The sequence below is a fragment of the Anabrus simplex genome, chromosome 1, assembly GCF_040414725.1.
Source record: "Anabrus simplex isolate iqAnaSimp1 chromosome 1, ASM4041472v1, whole genome shotgun sequence".
NCBI lineage: Eukaryota > Metazoa > Arthropoda > Insecta > Orthoptera > Tettigoniidae > Anabrus > Anabrus simplex.
The window spans coordinates 896,226,459-896,248,447 of NC_090265.1; the positions used below are offsets into that span (position 1 = coordinate 896,226,459).

At 41.9% G+C, this 21,989-nt stretch overlaps 1 protein-coding gene across 1 annotated transcript; it reads right to left on the reverse strand.

Annotated features, from left to right (window-relative positions):
- Window positions 1-1,982: 1,982 nt before the first annotated feature.
- Window positions 1,983-19,762, reverse strand: LOC136874539 (uncharacterized). The gene is made up of 2 exons (XM_067148179.2): window positions 19,548-19,762; window positions 1,983-3,395 (listed from the first exon to the last, which is right to left on the reverse strand). Exon 2 carries the CDS (start codon window positions 3,390-3,392, stop codon window positions 2,184-2,186), a length of 1,209 nt encoding a protein of 402 aa, XP_067004280.2. The 5' UTR covers window positions 3,393-3,395; window positions 19,548-19,762; the 3' UTR covers window positions 1,983-2,183.
- Between the last annotated feature and the right edge of the window lie 2,227 nt (window positions 19,763-21,989).

Below are 21,989 nucleotides of genomic sequence, written 5' to 3' on the forward strand. Positions count from 1 at the left end.
GGCGTAGTTCCACCTGATATTGGCAAAAGAAGTATTCAAGCTGCTTGGAATGCTCCTCTTATCAGTCATATCATATCTGTTCGCTTCTGCTGCAGTCAATCAGTAGTCTTCAAAACAAAGCTCGGCTCTTCGCTGCTGCTTCTCGGGAATCTGGTGCATGGCTCCAAGCTTTACCTTCGCCTTCTCTTGGTGTCCTTATTTCCAATGAGAGTTTCTGTATCGCTGTGGCTTTAGGTTTTGAAACAGTGTCTGAAAAGTAAAGGCAGACACATCCGTCACTCTTCTACAAATGATATAATTTTGCGAGCTCTCGTTTCAGCAGGAGTTCCTTCTATACGAGAACCTACTGGCTGCTGCCGTTCAGGCGGTAAAAGGCCAGAAGGAATGACTCTTGTGCCATGAAAAAGGGGTAGATCTCTCCTGTGATATTTTACACGTACCCACACAGTCCCCCAGACCAATCTTCGTCAGTGAGTGCTGGAGGTACAGGCATAGGTAGGAAAAATGCTAAACGAAGAAAATACAGTGATTTGTTGGACAAATTCTTCTTCGTACTAGTAGCCACTGAATCCAGCGGTATTTGGGGGCAACGGTGGCCTCAGTTTTATCAAAGAGTTTGACCAACGGATTGACTGTATTTCCGGCGATTCCCGATCAACTATTTTCCTTATTCAGCTCATCAGCGTGGCTCTACAGTGTGAGAATGTCACATCTATTCTCGGGACACTATCACCTGGTAAAGAGTTGGATGAAGTTTTCCTCCTTTAAGACATGACTTTATATTTTATAGAAATTGACAAAATGGCACATGTACCCAGATTTAACATTAAGGAAATGCTCATTAATATCTACAGAGCAAGTGTCAGTGACCATGCCACTTATTTTTAATAATCCTGGAATTTTCAGACATAGAAATCTTTCAAAATTCGGGAAAGAAATTACCGCTGTTCATGGCCGGTCATAAAAATTATCTGCACGCCGATTAAAACAAACCGGCGGCAAATTCTCAATACTGAATGAAATAGCATCTGTGTTCCAGATGGTAGTGACCAAACAGCTGGGAAGTAGGGGTAAAATGCATTAATTTACACTGAAAATGAAGGCAGTTTTTATCCGTTTCTCAATAGTGAATAGTCATAATGAATGTGCTCCGTCACAATTTCGCATTACAATGTGTAAGTGCATATTTCAAAACCCGAATGTTTGACTGTTTAAGTAATAAAAATACATCCCCTGCGGGTGGAGGTAGTAGAATATCATCCTTGTCTGTCCGGCTCCATGGCTAAATGGATAGCGTGCTGGCCTTTGGTCACGGGCCCCGGGTTCGATTCCCGGCAGGGTCGGGAATTTTAACCACCATTGGTTAATTTCGCCGGCATGGGGGCTGGGTGTATGTGTCGTCTTCATCATAATTTCATCATCACGACGTGCAGGTCGCCTACGGGTGTCAAATTGAAAGACATGCACCTGGCGAGCCGAACTTGTCCTTGGACACTCCCGGCACTAAAACCCATACGCCATTTCATTTCATCCTTGTCTGTTTTAAGATGTGACTAAAATAGACCCCAAATGCTCTTAACTTGGGAGCGTGGGTTGGTGACGACGAGACCCTTAGCTAAGTCCTGTCAATGGTTCCACTTACTTTCGCCAGCCTCCTCACTTTCTTCTATCCTACCCGATCTCCCTTGATTAACTCTTGTGTTTTTCCTACCCCAACGTTAGTAGTTTCTTGAGACCCAGAGAGTCTTTCATTTTCATGCCCTTCGTGGCCCTTGCATTTCTTTTGCCGATACCTTAATTTTTCGAAATGTCGCGCTTTCATTTGCCTTCTGATTAGTGTTAATAGAGGATGGCTACCAAGTTGTACTTCCTCTTAAAACAATAATCACCACCAGTTAAAAGGAATACAGACTAAAATGTTAATATGACCAAAAGACAAGCGACACAGAAGCTTACGCCACACTTATGTAGTTACATATATGAGCGTTAAAAAAAAGGTAACTTATTTACAGGTAAATGTGTTGGACCTTACAGAAAAAAAAAATTATCGGGCCACAGTCGCTCAAATATTGGGAACCACTGCTTTGGAGAAATAGTGTTCCAATATTTATTTCTGTATCAGAACTCGATAAACATATATGTATTTGATTTTCAATATCCTACTGATTTTCTAATGAAAGTCCTCATAGAATCCCATCGCGTTCTAGATCAATTAAAATAGAGGGAAGAATCTGTCTGAATCGATTCCCCTTTATAGATTTCTGAATCGGATTCTGAACTCCACCCAGACTGCTTGCTTCATCAGCTAGTGTTCCAAAATTGGCCATTTCTTCCTCGTTCGCCACCATGGCTGGAAGAATAGTTAATGCAACCATTGCTACTAAATCCATTTTATCCCTCATTTCTTTCTTAAGTCTCTTCAGGGACGGCAGTCGTTCTGAACACCCTACAATATCCAAAGTCTCTCTCAGCACTGCAAGGTATTCCCCTAGGAGCTCATCTATACACTCTTTCCTCACACTTTCTTGCACACTGGAATAAAGAAGGTACAAAATATCCAGCACTGCGGGAGCATACTTAGAGTATTGAAAGTCTATTAGCTTCAAATCTTCTATTTTACCACTATCACTGTACCTGAATAGCATATTACTAGTCCAAAAGTCTCCATGATTCAGCACTAGAAAGAAGCCATCCACTTGTTCATATATGTTTATCCAAGTATCCAGCACTGTTTTAGAATAATCCCTAATTTTATTACCAAACCGTTCAAACCCTATCCATGTCTCTACTTCGGATGCTAGATCCATCAGCATTAAATTTGTATAGTCTCTCATCACTTCCTTCTTCCGAGTAGTATATATATTTTCCTTGTAGCATTCTACAAGTTTCGAATTTCTGGAATGAAGTCCTACTGACAAACCGTGGAAAAGGGCCAGAGTTTTCATGGCAAAAGCACTGTGATCCATATTGAACTGTTCTTGCCGGCTCCTCAAGGTGTATCCTAATGGTTGTAGGTCTTGTAGCACTACTGTGTCCGAAATTGGAGAAGGGTAACTCTGGGGACAAAAATAACTTATATTTCCTCCATGATCGACATAGAAACTGTACATGGCTGGGAAGACTTTCTGATAGAGCTCCACTTCCTTGCTGAATATCCCGTCGCTGAGCATGTACTCCCGCATCATAGAACCTTGGGGAAGACTCTTAACAACTAGGGAGAAGGTATTCGTGCTGGTTCGCAGACTAACACGGTATAGGATGCTGGAATAGTTGTCTCCGGAAACAGCTAAGGGCTCAGCTACCCAAGATATCAACTCCGAGCCTTCTTGAATCCTCTCCACCAGGCGCTCACAGAAATCTCGGTCTATCCATTCTGGAACACTGCTCGCCATTGCCTGCAATGTACAATTTGTAGCTGTAGTTACAAAATTAAACAGCCTGAAAACACTTGAAAATGGACAACGTCGTAAGAAAGGTAGTTTGAGGTAAGGTGAAACTCCCCTTCATATCTGATTCTCATATAATCCAATGTAAGTTGCATAAAAACCAGAACATTTTAATTACAGTTCTCAGAATGTATTCCTGATTCTAACAGATACATCATTAATACCCATACACTTTTTCAAAATCCGTTCAAGGTATCAAAGAGTTAACTTGCGTATAGAAACAAAGTATAATATATTAATTGAGCAACATTCTGTGAGCTAAATTCATGAAATGCTAAAACAGCAATTCAGTTTTGCTTTCGGTAGCGTGGCAAAGGAGAATGTGCTCATAATAAGTTCATGCCACGGTCCAGCCGAAAGTGATAACAGCTGCTAAAAAACTGGCTCAAAACTTGTGAACAACCGAATGACTGTTATGTGTACAATAGTTAGAGAGTAAAACATTACATCATATCTCAGGCATAGTTCATTACCATCCATAAAGAATGTTCACGTCAACGATAGCCTACACAAAAACTGATAACACATATGAATCAATCAGATCTATAAATTAACTACATAGACAACACCAGCTCAAGAGACAACGAACAGCAAAGAATATTACCGTACTGTAGTGGTTGCGTGATGACTGACCAAGGTGGCCGTGATTCAATGCCCAGATAGTGCAAAAGGGTAAAAAAGACAAGCTTACAATATGAACCATGGTTCATGCAAGCGACATTTCCTAAATGGTCACATCCTAGAGCAGGGATGGCGAACCTTTTCCAACTAGTGTGCCACTTTAAGTCTGGTTTATTATTCTCAACTGTCTGCTGTGCCACTTGTTATTTTCTTTGGAATGGCTACATCCCCCCCCCCCCCGAATTCTGTCCCTTTCCATATTATGTTTCATAATACGTTCTTACATATACATATTGTAAAACAATACATTTGATTGCATGTTCCGTGGTCGTATTTTGCCAATACCGCAAAAATACATTTTTAAATATGTAAGTTTTAAGAATACCTAACATTACAGTATTTGTTAAAAAAGATATATAATAAGTGACCATTGTAACACACTTCGTCATTAAGTATTATCAGATATAGAGCCCGACTCGTTGGCTGAATGGTCAGCGTACTGACCTTCGGTTCACAGGGTCCCGGGTTCGATTCCCGGCCGGGTCGGGGATTTTAACCTTAATTGGTTAATTCCATTGGCTCGGGGGCTGGGTGTTTGTGCTGTCCCCAACATCCCTGCAACTCACACACCACACATAACACTGTCCTCCTCCACAATAACACGCAGTTACCTACACATGGCAGATGCCGCCCACCCTCATCGGAGGGTCTGGCTTACAAGGGCTGCACTTGGCTAGAAATAGCCACACGATTTTATTTATTTATTTATTTATTTATTTATTTATTTATTTATTTATTTATTTATTTATTTATTTATTTATTTATTTATTTATTTATTATTTATCAAATATAGAAATCAAAAATACTAATATTGCCAAGGGACATTAAGTGAAGTACCATTTTCAACTTTAGTGTGAAACTTGTTGCTGAATCTTAGTATCCATGTCGTTTATGTTAGGTTCACAACTTGTCTTCAGTAACACGCAAGAAGCACTTAGGTCTGAACCAAGACAGTTTCTAACTGTTGACTTCACAACGTTCATTGTAGGAAATAGCTGCTCGCAGGCGTACGATGACCAAAACAAAGTAAGTAGCGTCGTAGTACGTTTCTTCATGGCCGAAAACATTTGGTGTAGGCTGTTCCACTGAAAATACGTTCTCCGGCTTATCGAGAGAGTATTCAGCATTAACAGCTCATTCGATTTTCACGAATGCACGAATTTGTTCACCCATACACTGCTTTCTTGAAATTCAATCAACTCCATTTGTAAGCTGTCCGTTTTAACCACTCAAAACCACCTTACCGGGCGAGTTGGCCATGCGGTTAGAGGCGCGCGGCTGTGAGCTTGCATCCGGGAGATAGTAGGTTCGAATCCCACTATCGGCAGCCCTGAAAATGGTTTTCCGTGGTTTCCCATTTTCACACCAGGCAAATGCTGGGGCTGTACCTTAATTAAGGCCACGACCGCTTCCTTCCAACTCATAGGCCTTTCCCATCCCATCGTCGCCATAAGACCTATCTGTGTCGGTGCGACGTAAAGCCCCTAGCAAGAAAAAAAAAAAAGAAAAAAAAACACCTTAATAACACTCATTTGTCCAATATGAGGTATTGAAATAAAGTGAGGTATTTTCTCCAAATCTGGAAACTGGGATAATCTCCTGGCAACTATTTGTCTTACAAAAAAAAAAAAAAAAAAAAAACCAGTTACATACTAAGAATAATTAAGCGTTGCTGACAACCACACACAAGACAAACTTCACTAATTGACTGATGTGGGTCAGCGAATGGCTCGCCGGCCGCATCTTCTGGACTTATCACTGTTGCAATGTTGCCATAATGCACTTCCGAATAGAACTAGAATTTAGATTTTCGGTATTTATTTCTTAAAACTGAAACACTATGACTATACGATGCACGAGATATGTATTGTTTATAGTACACGACATACATAAAAACGTTAATATGTGCATGTGGTGTGCCACCGAAATCGTGTTCGCGTGTCACCAGGTGACACGCGTGGCATAGGTTCGCCATCCCTGTCCTAGAGGTTCGGATCGCGCGTAAAACTGTAGTCCTCGTGGCCTATGATTTAAAATTAGCCTTTATATAAAACTATGTCTTACTTTTTACAAAATCCACTATGAAATGTCAAAGTAAGGATTTGTGTAGTTCATCGAGCGAGTTGATCACGTAGCTGTCTATTGTATCCGGGAGATGATGCGTTCGAACCCTACTGATGGCAGCCCTGAAGATGGTTTTCCGTGTTTCCCATTTTCACACCAGGTAAATACTAGAGCTGTACCTTAATTAAAGCCACAACGGCTTCCTTCCCAATCCCAGCTCATTCCTGTACCATCGTCGCCATAAGACCTGTCGTTGTCGGTGTGACGTAAAACGAATAGCTAAGATTTGGGCTGTTCTCCACAACAAAGCACTTCGATACACTCTCCACTCTTATGACCATTTTCAGTACAGGGAAGAGTTGCAAAAACCTTTTTCCTGACCTTTTTCCAAATTTCTTGGGGTCGGCACAACCTGTGGATTTAGTTCAGTTTTACGGCCGGATGCCCTTCCTGACGCCAACCTTACGTAAAATGATGTAATCACTATTGCGTGGTGGTTAGTATTGTTGTGTGTAGACGAAGATATGCACTAAAACAAAACGCAAACCCAGTCCCCGAGCCGTAGGATTTAACAATACGTAACTGAAATCCCCAACTCAGCCGGAAATCGAACCCGGGGCCCTCTGAACCGAAGGTCTCTACGGTGACTATTCAGCCACGGAACTAGACGACACTGGCGCGAAAATACTACTCTGAACTTCACGGCTGCTCATTTCAAAACCTTGCCGATCCAGTTAGAAATACAAACAGCACAAAACATCAACACAAGGTTGTTAAACAAAATAGACATAACTTATATAATTATTTTACACGATCTCCCTAAATCCAAAATAATAACAAAGAATAAACAAAAGAAACCTCCTGCAATCATAATTTATGCAATAAATGAAGTAGACTCGACAATACATTAATCTACACAGAATTGAGCAGTCTATAACAGGGCCTTTCAGGGCCGTGCATTGCGCGGCGCAAGGTGCATAAGACGACTTCGCTAGGTTGACCAGAGTACAGATCCCCCACTCCTCGATTTTGAGCAATAGCTCTGTCTCTCTCTGCTTCCTACTCCGGTCTCTCTCGCTACGCTTGTTTCCCCCTTCCTCAGTTGCTGTGCAGCGCTTCACCATCCGAGCGGAGTTGAGCCGAGGTTATCCGGGCCACCCCGAGACAAAACGCTAGTCCGAACCGAGCCGAGTCGGACCGATGCACTGTGCCCAGAACCTCTGCACCTCGTTTTGCACGCGTGAGATTTTGGACGTTTGAGAGGCCTTGGTCTATAGTATCATCAACTTACCAAATTACTGATACTTTAGCCTGATGACCTTTCCGTTAATAATTGCTGAGATGTCGAGGACATGTCCTGCAGCAGTTATTTTTCGTATCAGGTTTCAGTTTGTGTATTTAAACCACTTTGAACTCCACTGACCTTTGCCAGGACCGAATGTGGTATTTTGAAACAGAAGACCAACGACCCGCTATGGAGATGAGCTGCATGTACAGTTTAATCACATGCCAGCCCTCCTACCTCCTCTGGTAATACAGAGACTCGAACCCTCCTCACCGAGGACGGCAGCTAATAGTGCTAACCGTTACGCTAGGGAGACGGACTACTGAATTAACATAAAGTACTTTATTATGTAAATGAATATAAAATTAGGACAACACGGTGATGCGACATTATTTTTGCAATGATTGTATTTGTTAACATCCATTCGATTCTGGATTTTAAGTGAAGCCTGGATGCAAGAATTGTAGGAATGCTTTAAAGCAGGGCCATCCAGCCATTGCGCTCCGAGAGCGCGCCCGCGCTCGGGGAGCACTGGGCAGTCAGACTAGCGCTCCTTCCCCTACCACCACTATAGTGTGGCAGCGAGGAGACCTGAGACATACGATGTTCGGACCGCGCTGACCAGATGCGTATGTACAGCCGTGCGTCCGAAGGCTTTTGTGGGTTTGTTGACATTATATTGATAGGGCTGATTTGCCGTAAAAATTTACAGCATCTACAAATCGAAAGGTACTCCGATGTATGGAATATGCAGGAAACGAAATCAAGTGCTAAGTAAAGAATACAGTAATGTGATTTATTCAAAACTGAAATTTGAACATATCTGAGAGGAAAATTCAACAACGTGACTTTTGGTCAGTCGTTTTTACGAGCTTTTACTTTTGGAGCAAACAATCATCTCCAAATTGAGTAGGCCTACAATATTTCTGGACGCAGCTATTCTTAAACAATTGCGCAAGTTTCTATCGCTTATCGCTGCACGATGTTTACTTTTGGTAAACTTAAGAACCGAAAAGAAACACTCACAAATGAACGTTGAGCCGATCATTGACAGAACTTTACATGCATGTTTATACATCTTGCGGAAAGCCGCTGCAAAATTCTTCTAAACTTCATGACATTAGAAAGCTGTCTTTAAGACGAACATTGCACTGCAGTTTAAGCAACTCTAATTGAAATAGCTGTGGAGCACTGTCTGCACTAAGAGAAAATGGTCGAAGAAATACATCTAACACCGCTTGGAGTTCTGTATTCTGAAAATCTCTTTTTAAACTCTTCTTGTAGTTGGCGAATTACCTGCAAATACTCATCCAAGTCGACACCGTATTTCACTGTTTCAAGCAATGAAAAATGTCCTGTGTTCCTTGCATGCAACTGGTTTTCCCACAAAATCAATTTTCTTTCGAACGCTTAAATTTTTTCCACCGAATCGGAGACAATGTGCTTTTCGCCCTGAAGCGAAATGTTCAAAGTATTCAGATGGGCAGTAAAGTCACTTCAAGGGGCCAAGTCCGCCACCCACTTAAGATCGCGCAAAAGAACTTCGAGCCACCCTTTCATGTCATAACAGGTATCTATTGCATTCCGCAAGCAAAAAACTCGATGAGGCACTTCGCGTTGCTCAGCCATCTTACTTCTGCATGGTGCGGGATATCCAGATACTCCGGTTCGATGTCATCCAAGAACTCTGATTTTTTTCTCTTGCTACTTGCTTTACGTCGCGCCGACACAGATAGGTCTTATGGCGACGATGGGACAAGAAAGGCCCGGGAATGGGAAGGAAGCGGTCGTGGCCTTAATTATTAATTGCCTGGTGTGAAAATGGGGAAACCACAAAAACCATCTTCAGGGCTGCCGACAGTGGGGTTCGAACCCATTGTCTCGCGATTGCGAGCTCACAGCTGCGCGCCCCTAACCGCACGGACAACTCGCCCGGTGCTCTTTGAATTGACGGTGCGTGAGTTCATGGGAGCGAAGAAAATTTACCCTTCGCACAACTGTTCCCATTATGTCTTTAAGCCTGGCGACTTTTGCACAGATTGCCTCCTGGTGTATAAAGCACTGGATCGCCACCATTAGGGTACTACCGCTCTCAGCCATGTTTAATTTTACATAGCCGAGGAACCCCGTGCGTAGACCACGTAAAGCAGGAGCTCCATCCGTCGTTACACTCGTCAACCTATCCCATTTTAATTCCATTGACTCAAAAACACCCTCCACTGCTTGGAAAATATCGAAACCGGTAGTGGTGTCTTCGAGAGATACCAAGTCTAGAAATCCTTGGTGACCCGAAGATCGTTATCTACCCTTCGAATGAAAATAACGAGCTGAGCTTTGTCCGCAATGTCGGTTGATTCGTCGAGGGCGATGGAAAAGGATACAAAATTTGCTGCCTTCGCCATTAATTGCTGTTCCATATCAACAGCCATATCGTCTATTCTGCGAGCCACAGTTTGAGGAGAAGAGAGATTTTATCAAATTTCTCAACTAGCTCCATAGGACAAATACATGCCGCCGCATCTATTAGGCACTCCTTGATTACATTCCCTTCCGTGAAGGGCTTCCCAGCTTTGGCAATTCGCGGCGAACATTTGTAGCTTGTTCGTAAAATGGGTCCACCAACCTCACTCTCCTCAATCATCTGTCAGACAAAACTACGGCAAGTCACAATTTTAGTATTCTTCAGATAATTCAATCATTTCTTCTTTCCCGTTTATAAACAAGCATTTAAAAATTAAAACAATAATATTTACAAAACAATGCTGCTTGAAATTTTCTTTCAATTCTTCCAACTTCGATTGGCGACTGGCGTCTGTCAAATCACCATAATCATCCCCGTGGTTGGCACTGTAGTGCCGTTCCAAATTGTGCTTTTTTAACACATTAAATCTCGGTGGCACACTAAAAATTTGGCATGCCCTTATAAGCTGTACAGAAAAATGAAATTTTCCATCCTGCTTTAAAGGCTGCTGCGTCACCACTCCTTTTTTGTATGATGTTCAGTCATGACAACTGCAAAACTGATTTAGTTATTTAGTTACACGGTGTCAACAAAGCACATTGGACTAGAATACAGTGACACTATATGTATAGAGTCACTGTAGACTAGACTACGACTGATGGATCGACTGCTCTCTTCGGCGCGGCGGGCAGACCGCTCTCTCAACCAGCCAAGCTTCTCCCACCACTACCTTCCCCAAAGCGCTCGGACAAATACTTTAATATGATAATACCGGACAGCTTGCTGTTTTCAGCGAGAAAGCCGATAGTGCTGCTACCTACATGGCTTGGTGTGACCAACTCTTCAAAAACATATTGCCATCTGCATGATTCTTGGCGCACTGCCGTGTTGTTTATAATGTATCGGTGTTTGTCACTAAATAATCTTACATTGCAGTTATATTCCAAGAAAAGTGTTATGCGCTGAACAAATTACCCAGCAAGATAATGGGCTTGGGAAATGATAAGGACCGCAAGTATTACAAAAAGTAATGACCTTCCATCTGTGTTGAGGTTACATTCTATGCCCCTTATATTAAGAAATTCAATCAAATACCCTACTGAAATGTTAGTAGGACGTAAAACCAATAATATTAACAAATATGCAACTCTAGTATACTCAAGCTTGAGGGTCCATATTGTTAAACAGTGCCATAAATTTCACAATCGAAAACTTGCGGGTCTGTAGCGTAATGGTTATCGTGGTAGTCTTGAAATTGAAAATTTAAAGCCATGAGTTTCGAATCCAGTCACCTTTTCTTTTACTGTAAGAAAATAATAATAATTTTCTTCACGTCCCACTAAGTGCTTTTACGGTTTTCGGACACGCCGAGGTGCCGGAATATAATCCCGCAGGAATTCCTTTACATGCCAGTAAATCTACCCACACGAGGCTGACGTATTTGAGCACCTTCAAATACCACCGGACTGAGCCAGGATCGAACCTGCCAAATTGGATCAGAAGGCCATCGCATCAACCGTCTGAGCCACTCAGCCCGGCGCAAGAAAATTATTTCAGTGCATTATTGGCATAGGCTTGAGCACCAGTCCAATTAACTTAAAACGTGTGTATGCTAATTCTTCATGCATTAATTTGTGAAAGAGACGTTAGGAAATTCTGGACCCTTCATCCTTGTCAGGAACATCGTAGTTCACTCACGTAACCCCAATATGTGTTATATATTACCGGTATGTATTTTTGTCTTCAGAGGTAAAACAGAAAATTCAAAGAACGGCAAAAGCGAGATGGCAGCGTGAGGTTGAGTTGCTCTGTAGAGTTCGGAAAGATCGGCCGTACCGAAGAAGAAGAAGAAGAAGAAGAAGAAGAAGAAGAAGAAGAAGAAAGAAGTCAACATAATGGACCAAACTACTGTTTCTTAATTACAGCTTCTTCTCTTTCCCAAAATCTTAATAAATCATGGATGTTGTTAGGTTATCTGTCCCCGTTGGCTCTTTGGCTGATTGGTTAGCTCTTCGTGCCCCCCCCCCCCATTTATGATACCGTCATTCTTTTGAGTGTTGGACTTCTTCCATTTCCCTTCTAAAACCAAACCCCTTGGCACTACAGCCCTTGAAGGGCCTTGGCCTACCAAGCAACCGTTGCTCAGCCCGAAGGCCTGCAGATTACGAGGTGTCGTGTGGTCAGCACGACGAATCCTCTCGGCCGTTATTCTTGGCTTTCTAGACCGGGGCCGCTATCTCACCGTCAGATATCTCCTCAGTTCTAATCACGTAGGCTGAGTGGACTTCGAACCAGCCCTCAGGTAAAGGCAAAAATCCCTGACCTGACCGGGAATCGAACTCGGGGCCTCCGGGTAAGGGGCAGGCACACCACCCCTACACCACGGGGCCGGCCCATTTCCCTTCTGATTAGTGTTAATAGAGGATGACTGTCCAGTTGTACTTCCTTTTAAAATAATCACCACCACGGAATGGTCAGCGTACTGACCTTCGGTTCAGAGGGCCCTGGTACGATTCCCGGCTAAGTCGGAGATTTTAATCGCGTCTGTTAATTCATGTAGATCGAGGGCTATGGGTTTGTGCTCGTATTCATACGCATCCTCAAGCATATACAACACATGCAAAAAAAAAAAAAAAACACAAAAATACTAGTGAGTACGGTATATATCCCTCCACATATGATTGCTGTTATGAAAGGCATCCGGCCGGAAAACTAGGCTAAGTCCATACAAAATCCTGCGCTAGGTAATTGAGAAAAGGTTAGAAAGAAGAGGAGAGTGTAATTATTAAGTATTTCCACAGAGGCTGGGTGGATCCTCAAACAGATTCTGCTTTATAATTTTTAAGACATAGCGAAAGGCACGGCTAACATAATGCTCGTTTGAAGGTTTATGAAGGAGAAATTTCATATTTTAAAATTTCATTCTTAATTATTGTGATTATTCAATTATTTTAACAAAAATATTTCCAATGAGTGTAGTGCATTCCTCTCAGCTGTAGCATAGACGAGTATGCAGTTCACACCAACACGCTAGATGTCACCACCATCGCTGTTCGCACTCCACTCAATGCTGTTGAGATACAGCTGTCCGGTATTGGTGTATTAAAGTATTTGGCTCGGAGCACTGGCTTGGAGCGCGGCCAGAGCGCTAGCGCTCTGGGAGCGCTGTTTGGATGGCCCTGCTTTAAAGGGTCAGAAGCCACCGACCTCAGCTGGCATCGAAGCAGGAAACAGATGGACACCGACAGACTGACTAACTGCAGGGCTCAGATCGGCTAGTTAGGTAGAAAAGAGCCTCATGAATCATCATTATCATGATAATTATTAATAAGACATAGCGATGCAGACCTTAGTGGAACGTAAAACCAATATTATTATTATTCCGGGGTTTCCGTGACTCACCGAGGGATAAGAAGGGCCTGGGGTGAATAGGCGGACAAGGAATTAGAGCATAATTTAACACAACAAATTTTGAAATTTTATTTCTTTCCTTTTCCTTTCTCTAATTTAAAATTGAAAATTGTAAAACTACAAGAAGAACAACAATCTTACCATGAGCTCGTCAACAACAATGACTTAAAGTCCAAAAATCAGGTACACAACTTGAGAGAATTACAAATGCTAGTTTACACTGAACCGAGCTCGATAGCTGCAGTCGCCAAGTGCGGGCAGTATCCAGTATTCGGGAGATAGTAGGTTCGAACCCCACTGTCGGCAGCCCTGAAAATGGTTTTCCGTGGTTTCCCATTTTCACACCAGGCAAATGCTGGGGCTGTACCTTAATTAAGGCCACGACCGCTTCCTTCCAACTCCTAGCCCTTCCCTGCCCTACCGTCGCCATAAGACCTATCTGTGTCGGTGCGACGTAAAGCAACTAGGAAAAAGTTTACACAGAAAAAAGCTGGTTCGCTCTAGGTAGTTACAAGATTTGCAAGAGCATGATTTGCTCCTATCCTTCCCACTACAGGGGAGTTTGCGCTCCAATTATATCATAGTCCAACCTCGTGGAGGCATCAATTGAGCACTTACAATCTATGGGTTGTCCTTAATAAAAGTATTTAAACATCGTTGCCCTGATGCGGGCTCATTTATCGCTCAACACTTTGTAACACACTGTTCCATAAACAATATCCGAATAAACAGGGGCAATGTGTGCTCATAATAAATGGCCTTAATGTAAAAAAGAAAAGGTTGAACATGACTGGCCATAAACAAAAGGCTAGAAGGCAAAACACTTTCACTCCTTCTAGAAATACTTAAAACCCTAAGTGAGCTTCCGGCCCAATGATACAGAGGCTAAGCCTATTCTACAACGGGATGACTAAATGAGAAAAATTAAATACCAAATAAGTGCTACGAATTTTAGAGATTTAGAAACTGTAGTCACCCCATACCCAGTTGAATGGGAATCAACAGAGGGTAATCACTCTTTGTTCCCTTACATTACACATTTCCCAGTAGGGAATAGAACAGAGTCCTCAGACTGGCCAAAACTTCTACATTTAAACCACCAGATTTAGAAATTTTCATAAAATAAAAGTTGTTGAATCCTTCCCTTCAAGCTATCTGCAGGAGTTATCATATGTTTATGAATATTCTGCCACTATCTTGCGTTGCTAGGCCTTCCGAACGCTGCCCGCGACCCCTGCCTCCATTAGGACACGCCACACTCAATTAACTGGAGCAATGAAGAAGACAATACGGCCCTAATGCGCCCAGCTTTTATAGTATTTTTGAGGGGAACATTCCAGAACTCTTTACTAATAGGCTGGATTCCTGTACACATCCCCAGTTTTAACTGCCTAAAGAAAATATTTACAAATTTCTGACAGGTTGATTAATGTTGAAGACGGAACCAGCAGAAGTGTTGACAAATTTGACACATGAACAAAACAATCTTCAAAACTTATGGTTTGCCACCTGTGAAAATACACATTTCTTAATACGTTAATTAAAGTTCAACCCACTAGTGGGAGCAAAAGCGATGATAGAGACATCTAACGGTTTCAAACCAAAGTATCTTGCATTACATCAGTTCAAGTTAGATTACATAGATGTCCTCATAGAAGGTGCGCAGTTAAACAGGCCAGGGAAGGTGTACCCCCGGTATTATTATTATTATTATTATTATTATTATTATTATTATTATTAATGGTACAGACCCCTCGGTTGAAACCAGCCTTGTCATTTTAGTGCCATTGTCCTAATTAGTCATGACATGAAGTAGCAACCTACAGGATGTATTATCATGGGTGGTCCATTTGATTGTACCTGTTTGTCGAGTCCACTGAGAGTGGGCATCGCCTTCGTAGTCTATTGTCCCAGACACTGTTACGCATGCGATGGCGTTTCTCGCTTGCTCTCTGAAAGCCTTACCTTATCCCAACATGCAATAAACTAGACGCGGTGCGTCTGCACCGCTTGAGAACCCTTGGCTGCTCTAAAGCAGTTCATTCACTAAGTCCATGGTGACAAGTATTGACTTCTATTTACAAACCGAACAAATAAACAAATTAAAACGTGGCGCAACAGCTTAAATAGCCTTAAAATACATCTTAGAGCTGATACATCACATCTCAGGCTCAGTTGATTGATTGATTGATTGATTGATTGATTGATTGATTGATTGATTGATTGATTGATTGATTGATTGATTGATTGATTGATTGATTGATTGATTGATTGATTGATTGATTGATTGATTGATTGATTGATTGATTGATTGATTTACAAGTAGGTTTACGTCTCATCGACACAGATAGTTTTAATGGCGATGATGTGACAGGAAAGGGCAAGAACTGGGAGGGCAGCGGCCGTGGCCTTAATGAAGGTACAGCCCCAGCATTTTCCTGGTGTGAAAATGGGAAACCACGAAAAAACATTTTCAGGGCTGCCGACCGTGGGGTTCGAACCCGAGTACTAGATGCTAGCCATACTTAAGCGACTGCAGCTATCGAGATCGGTAACTATTTTTTTAAATTTTTTTAAATTTATTTTTTTAGGTAACCTTACCCGATATGACAAGAAGGGAGTACAAAGAGAAACGAGAAGAAAGCCAACGTGAAAGTGCCTCCACATTAATTCCCTCTTTACGAAGTACTTCTTCTTCTTTCGTAAGTTCTAGAGGTCGTCATTGCATGTTGATTAAGTCTCGTTTGCATCGGAATGCTTTCTCTGACGCCAACCCTTCGTGGACGGATGTATTCAATATTGCGTATTTCTATGATGGTCAGTACAGTAGTGAAAAAAAAATGAAATGGCGTATGGCTTTTAGTGCCGGGAGTGTCCGAGGACAAGTTCGGCTCGCCAGATACAGGTCTTTTTATTTGACTTCCGTAGGCGACCTGCGCGTCGTGATGAGGATGAAATGATGATGAAGACGACACATACACCCGGCCCCCGTGCCAGCGAAATTAACTAATGATGGTTAAAATTCCCGACCCTGCCGGCACTGGCCCTCTGACCCCAGCGTGGAAGGTTCGATCCTGGCTCAGTCCGGTGGTATTTGAAAGTGTTCAAATACAACAGCCTGTAAATCTACCGACACACAAATTAATTCCTGCGGGACTAAATTCCGGCACCTCGGCGTCTCCGAAAACCGTAAACGTAGTTAGTGGAATGTAAAGACAATAACATTATTAATATGAATTTGTGAAATCACTTTCTTTTAAATGCCTCTCTACCAACATTCATTGTAATTTCACATTTGACAGCTTGCATTCGGGAGGTAGTGGGTTCGAGCCCCACTGACGGCTTCTCTGAAGATGGTTTCCTATGGGTTCCCATTTTCACACTAGGCAAATGGGCTGTACCTTAATTAAGGCCACGGTCGCTTCCTTCCCACTCCTAGCCCTTTCCTATCCCAACGTCGCTACAAGACCTATTTGTGTCGGTGCGACGTAAAGCAAATTGAAAAAAAAAACACACACACATTTATATTTTAATTTATTTTACGTAACAAGAGGTGATATGCTAGAACACATTTTTAACCATTTACATTTTATTTTACATGACAAGAAACAATATGCTAGACAACATGTTTAACCAACGCGCATGCTGTGTAGATAGTCCTAATCAAGTTGTACAACACTGAAAATGATTAGTGAATACTGAATATGATATTAACTAAGTAAATTTATTAACGTATATCGCATGGCGACGGTTACCGGAATTCCGTCGCTATTTTCGGTAGTTAATCACCAAACAGCTCCGAAACACGGGCTCTTTTATTCAATGCTATTGACTGCTGATAACGTTATGCTAATAACAAGTGTCCCCGCATTCTAAAGTGTCGATGACAAGAATTTTTTCTTTTTTTTTTTTTTTTTTTTTTGTTCGGGGCCTCGACCTATAGAGATCTTTTACCCCTAGAAATAATGTTAAATCCCGTATTATTAAATATAAGTCCGCCATTAAAACAAAAAGTAAATATTTAATTTTCCAAATAATGCGGTGTTATCTGTACACTCTCTCTCGAAGTATTCTCGGGTACTGAGAAGTTTTCTGCCTTGTAAAGTGATAAATCCCCAAATGTTACAGCTACATGTAATTCATAAACTCGCAAAATAATAATACAGAACAGTACAAGTGTTTCAAAGTTTCGGCACTCGCAACTCTATGCAGCAGTGCCGATCGGCCCGGTACCATGGGGAAAGTTGCTACAGTGAATTTTGTGAAGGGTGTCAATCTAGAAATGTATAGGTATATCTGAGTCAGAGGCTGTATATTAGAACCTGCATTACGTGTTTCATGAAAGAGTACAAATAATTACATATTTGTTCTTTATAAATCTTATTCATGTGAGAGGACTGGAACGTCGTAGTCAGCAATTCCGCTACTTATTGCTTGTTAAGTCTGATAAACCTATTTTGCTATGGTACCTCCATTGGTATTTCCGTGTCTTACCGAGAAATCTCTAATAGATATGTAGGGCTAATGACCTCGATGTTTGGATTATGTTTGGATTCTTAAGACGCAGTAATTATACATTTTTTTCATTAGTTTTACGTCGCACCGACGCGAATGTTACGGCGACGATGGTATAGGATGGAGCAAGGACTGACAATGTAACGGCCTTGGCCTAGATTGAAGTAGAGTGCGATTTCTATCTGATAGCACAAACTTTCGCGAAGCCACAAGCTTGAAGGGGAAGGTAGGACTGCTGTGCTACTGGGAGCGAAATGAAGACTTGCCGCCAGCTGGCCTGCTGACAGCAGAATGAGAAGCGCGAACAAGGGCATTCGATTACCACGAGCCGATGTGAACCCTCCGTAGCAACTAGCGAAGTGAACTTTCCTACCCTCTCACTCACGCTACAACACATGGACTAGTCCACATACAAACATCATTTAGTGCGCAACTAAGGTTTCGTGCCAACAGGTAGTAATCGTGCTCTACTACCCCAGTATTTACCTGGTGTGAAGGCGGGAAAACTACGGAAATCCATCTTCATGGCTGTCGTCAGTGGTGTTTGAACCCACCGTCAAATACAATATTTTTTTCCCATTTTCACACCAGGCAAATGCCGGGGCTGTACCTTAATTAAGGCCATGGCCGCTTCCTTCCGATTCCTAGGCCTTTCCTATCCCATCGTCGCCGTAAGACATATCTGTGTCGGTGCGACGTAAAGCAAATAGCAAAAAAAAAGCACTATTCTGGATTTCAAAGTATATCTGCAATATTTACGAAAGCACACAAACAAAATAATAGAAATCATAGTTATATGCAATATCTTAGTGGTTTTCATGTGAAATGTTTTATTACAACCTAAACGTAATTGTAATAAGAAACATAAGCGGGGTGCTCGGCACGCTGATTTGCAGTAAGTTACAGCACCTGGCAGACTGTCCACGGTCCGCTGACGTCACACGCTCCTGACCGGTTGCGCGTGACACCTACCGTCTCTTTTTAGCTACCGTGGTTGTTCCTAACTGTTCATACGAGTAACGCGTCCCTTTTCTCTCATGCTAGCTATATAAATATATCCAGTTTATGAATAAGGTATTCCGAGTCCCCTCCACCCCACCCCCACACCATTTTTCACTCCTCGAATGCACATAGAAGACCTGAAAATTGAGTTATATGGCCAATGACTTCGATATCAGGGTCCCTTCAAATAACAATCGTCACCAACCATCATCAAAACTGAACATGAACAATGGTAGGGTTAAATTGACCAAGAGTTCACCGCCTTGTAGCCCTAACTATAACTTTAGAGATGTTATGATAGTTATCCCATATCTTGATTCCATAAATTCTCCAGGCATGAGTGGTGATAGTAATTTAAAGGAAAAAAACAAGGTTGGTGGATTCTAAGAAAAGATAAACCTCATTTGAAATAGCAAACCCACTAGAATTTCATATTTCCAAATTGGAACAGAATCTTCCTAGATCTGTCTATCACTATCGCCAAAGGTAAAATTGATTAATAGGGCCGATGACCTTAGATGTTAGGCCCCTTTAAACAACAAGCATCATCATCATCATCACCATCAAAATTGATTAATATCAATTAATGTTCAAGTTGGGGGAAAACTGCACGTTATTCCATGTCACAGACACGATTCCGATTTACCTCTCTCTCCGTCTACCGATAAATGTATATACTTACAGTGGTCGGAACTCCTTAGATAAGAATATAGGTCAGTGTCTTCGACTCCAGTGACTGCCCTCCTTACTCTGCAGTAACCGAACAGGTAAACAGACCCATGTCAACTTCCCGGTATCTAACAGTACATGGAACAATACTCTTGGAATAATATTTGTAGATGTCAAGGTAGAGGTATTTTAAAACTTTCGTCTTGTGTCACGTGAAATGTGCTCGGCCACTATATATCTAGTATGCATCTGCGTACAAACAGTATTTCAACACTTCCGTGTTACGAGTAACAACTTGCACTCTGCTGCCATCTATTGCAATTTTGACGAACCACTACAACTGCTTCTTTCTGGTGTCGCTATCTGCTGTTTAGATTTAAAAACACTGGTTGCTGTCGCCTATAGTGGCTCTTTGAAGTGGTGATCTATGGAATTACAGCATGAAACGAACCGCCTTGTTGATTCTCTCTACTATAGGGTAAGACAACATAAGCCATCGGCCCCGTGTACTCGTGCATGAAGAAAATACCTATTAATCAAGGACGTACGCAGAGAGGGGGAGGATTGCTTTAATTTGAACCAATTCTTCTTTCTTCTTTTTCTTTTGCTACCGCTTTTCCCGCACCTGTGGGGTCGCGGGTGCGAATTGCGTCGCACATGTGGATTTGGCCCTGTTTTACGGCCGGATGCCCTTTCCGACGCCACCCTATACGGAGGTATGTAATCACTATTGCGTGTTTCTGTGGTGGTTGGTAGTGCGGTATGTTGTCTGAGTATGATGAGGAGAGTGTTGGGACGGACATATATACCCAGTCCCCCAGCCAGAAGAATTAATCAGAAGCTATTAAAATCCCCGACCCGGTTGGGAATCTAACCCGGGACCCTCTGAGCCTAAGGTCAGTACGCTGACCAATCAGTCAACGAGTTGGACTTTAATTTGAATTAAGTATTTGCCAACAATGTGTTGATGCTTCCATTAATATATATAAATAAATATTTATATTGTTTTTCTAAAAGCAATCATCCCGAACCAATGGACTTCATTTCTGCACTTAATATTTTGCAACAGCGACATTTTCCCAACAACACGGTACATTGTTAACTGAAACTGTTCGGTGTCTTAGTAGTAACCACTGTCACACCAGAACGCTCTTTTTCATCCCTTAAATATTTTGGTTATTTGCAGAATATGACTGCACAGGGAAGATTGAACGTGTTAGCTCTTCTGTATACAGTATATACAAAGAACATGTGACCGTAAAATATATAATCCATGAGCTGGCCAAAAAACGCAGGAGACGTCTGCTATTGTAATTATCAACATGATACAAATGTGTCTTAATTAAATAATATTATTTTGAAAGTTTTAATTTAGTTTTTCTGATTTCACAATATACAAGTTGCTTTACGTCACACCACACAGATAGGTCTTACGGCTACGATGGTATAGGAAAGGGCTAAGAGTGAGAATGAAGCGGCCGTGACCTAAATTAAGGTAAGCCCCAGCATTTTCCTGGTATGAAAATAAAAAGCCATGGAAAACCATCTTGAGGACTGCCGACAGTGATGTTCGAACCCACTATCTCCCGAATACTGGATACTGGCAGCGCTTAAGCGACTGCAGCTATCGAGCTCGGTAATTTTACAATATGCACCCAACATTATTTTATAGGAGTCCTCAAATTTTAATACTTTATATCCACCCCCCACCCCACCCCACCCACCTCTCCACGAAAATAATTTCTGTGTACGCCCCTGCTATTAATGTTCTATCTTATTGGTAAGTTTGTGAAGCTGGAATGGTATGAGTGTCCCGGAACACCACGTGTTTACTTGAAGAAGGTAAGGGTGTAAGGGTAATTTACCTGCCTCTGGTTTCATTCTCAGCAAGTCCAGGGATTTCAGTTCTAGACTGAGTGATGGAACGAGGTTCACTAAGCCTCCTGAGATCAAATAAGACGCTGTTGATACGAGAGGCAGCGAACTCGGTCAAAAAAGTCAGGCAATAGGATGAAGATGTCGTGCTGACCACTTGGCAATCTAGTACCTGCTGGCTACCTGGCTGGGCAGCAGTCACCTTGGCAGGCTGAGACCCCATGATAGTAATACTAATAATAATAATAATACTAATAATAATAATAATAATAATAATAATAATAATAATAATAATAATAATAATAATAATAATAATAGCGGACTGGTTCACGTGGTTGAGGCGCTGCCCTTTTGCCCCCAACTTGGCAGGATCGATCCTGGCTCAGTCCGGTGGTGTTTGAAGGTGGTCAAATACGTCAGCCTCGTGTTGATATATTTACTGGCACGTAAAAGAACTCCTGCGGGACTAAATTCCGGCACCTCGACGTCTCCGAAAACCGTAAACGTAGTTAGTGGGGCGTAAAGCCAATAACATTAGCACAATGATAATAATAATAATAATAATAATAATAATAATAAT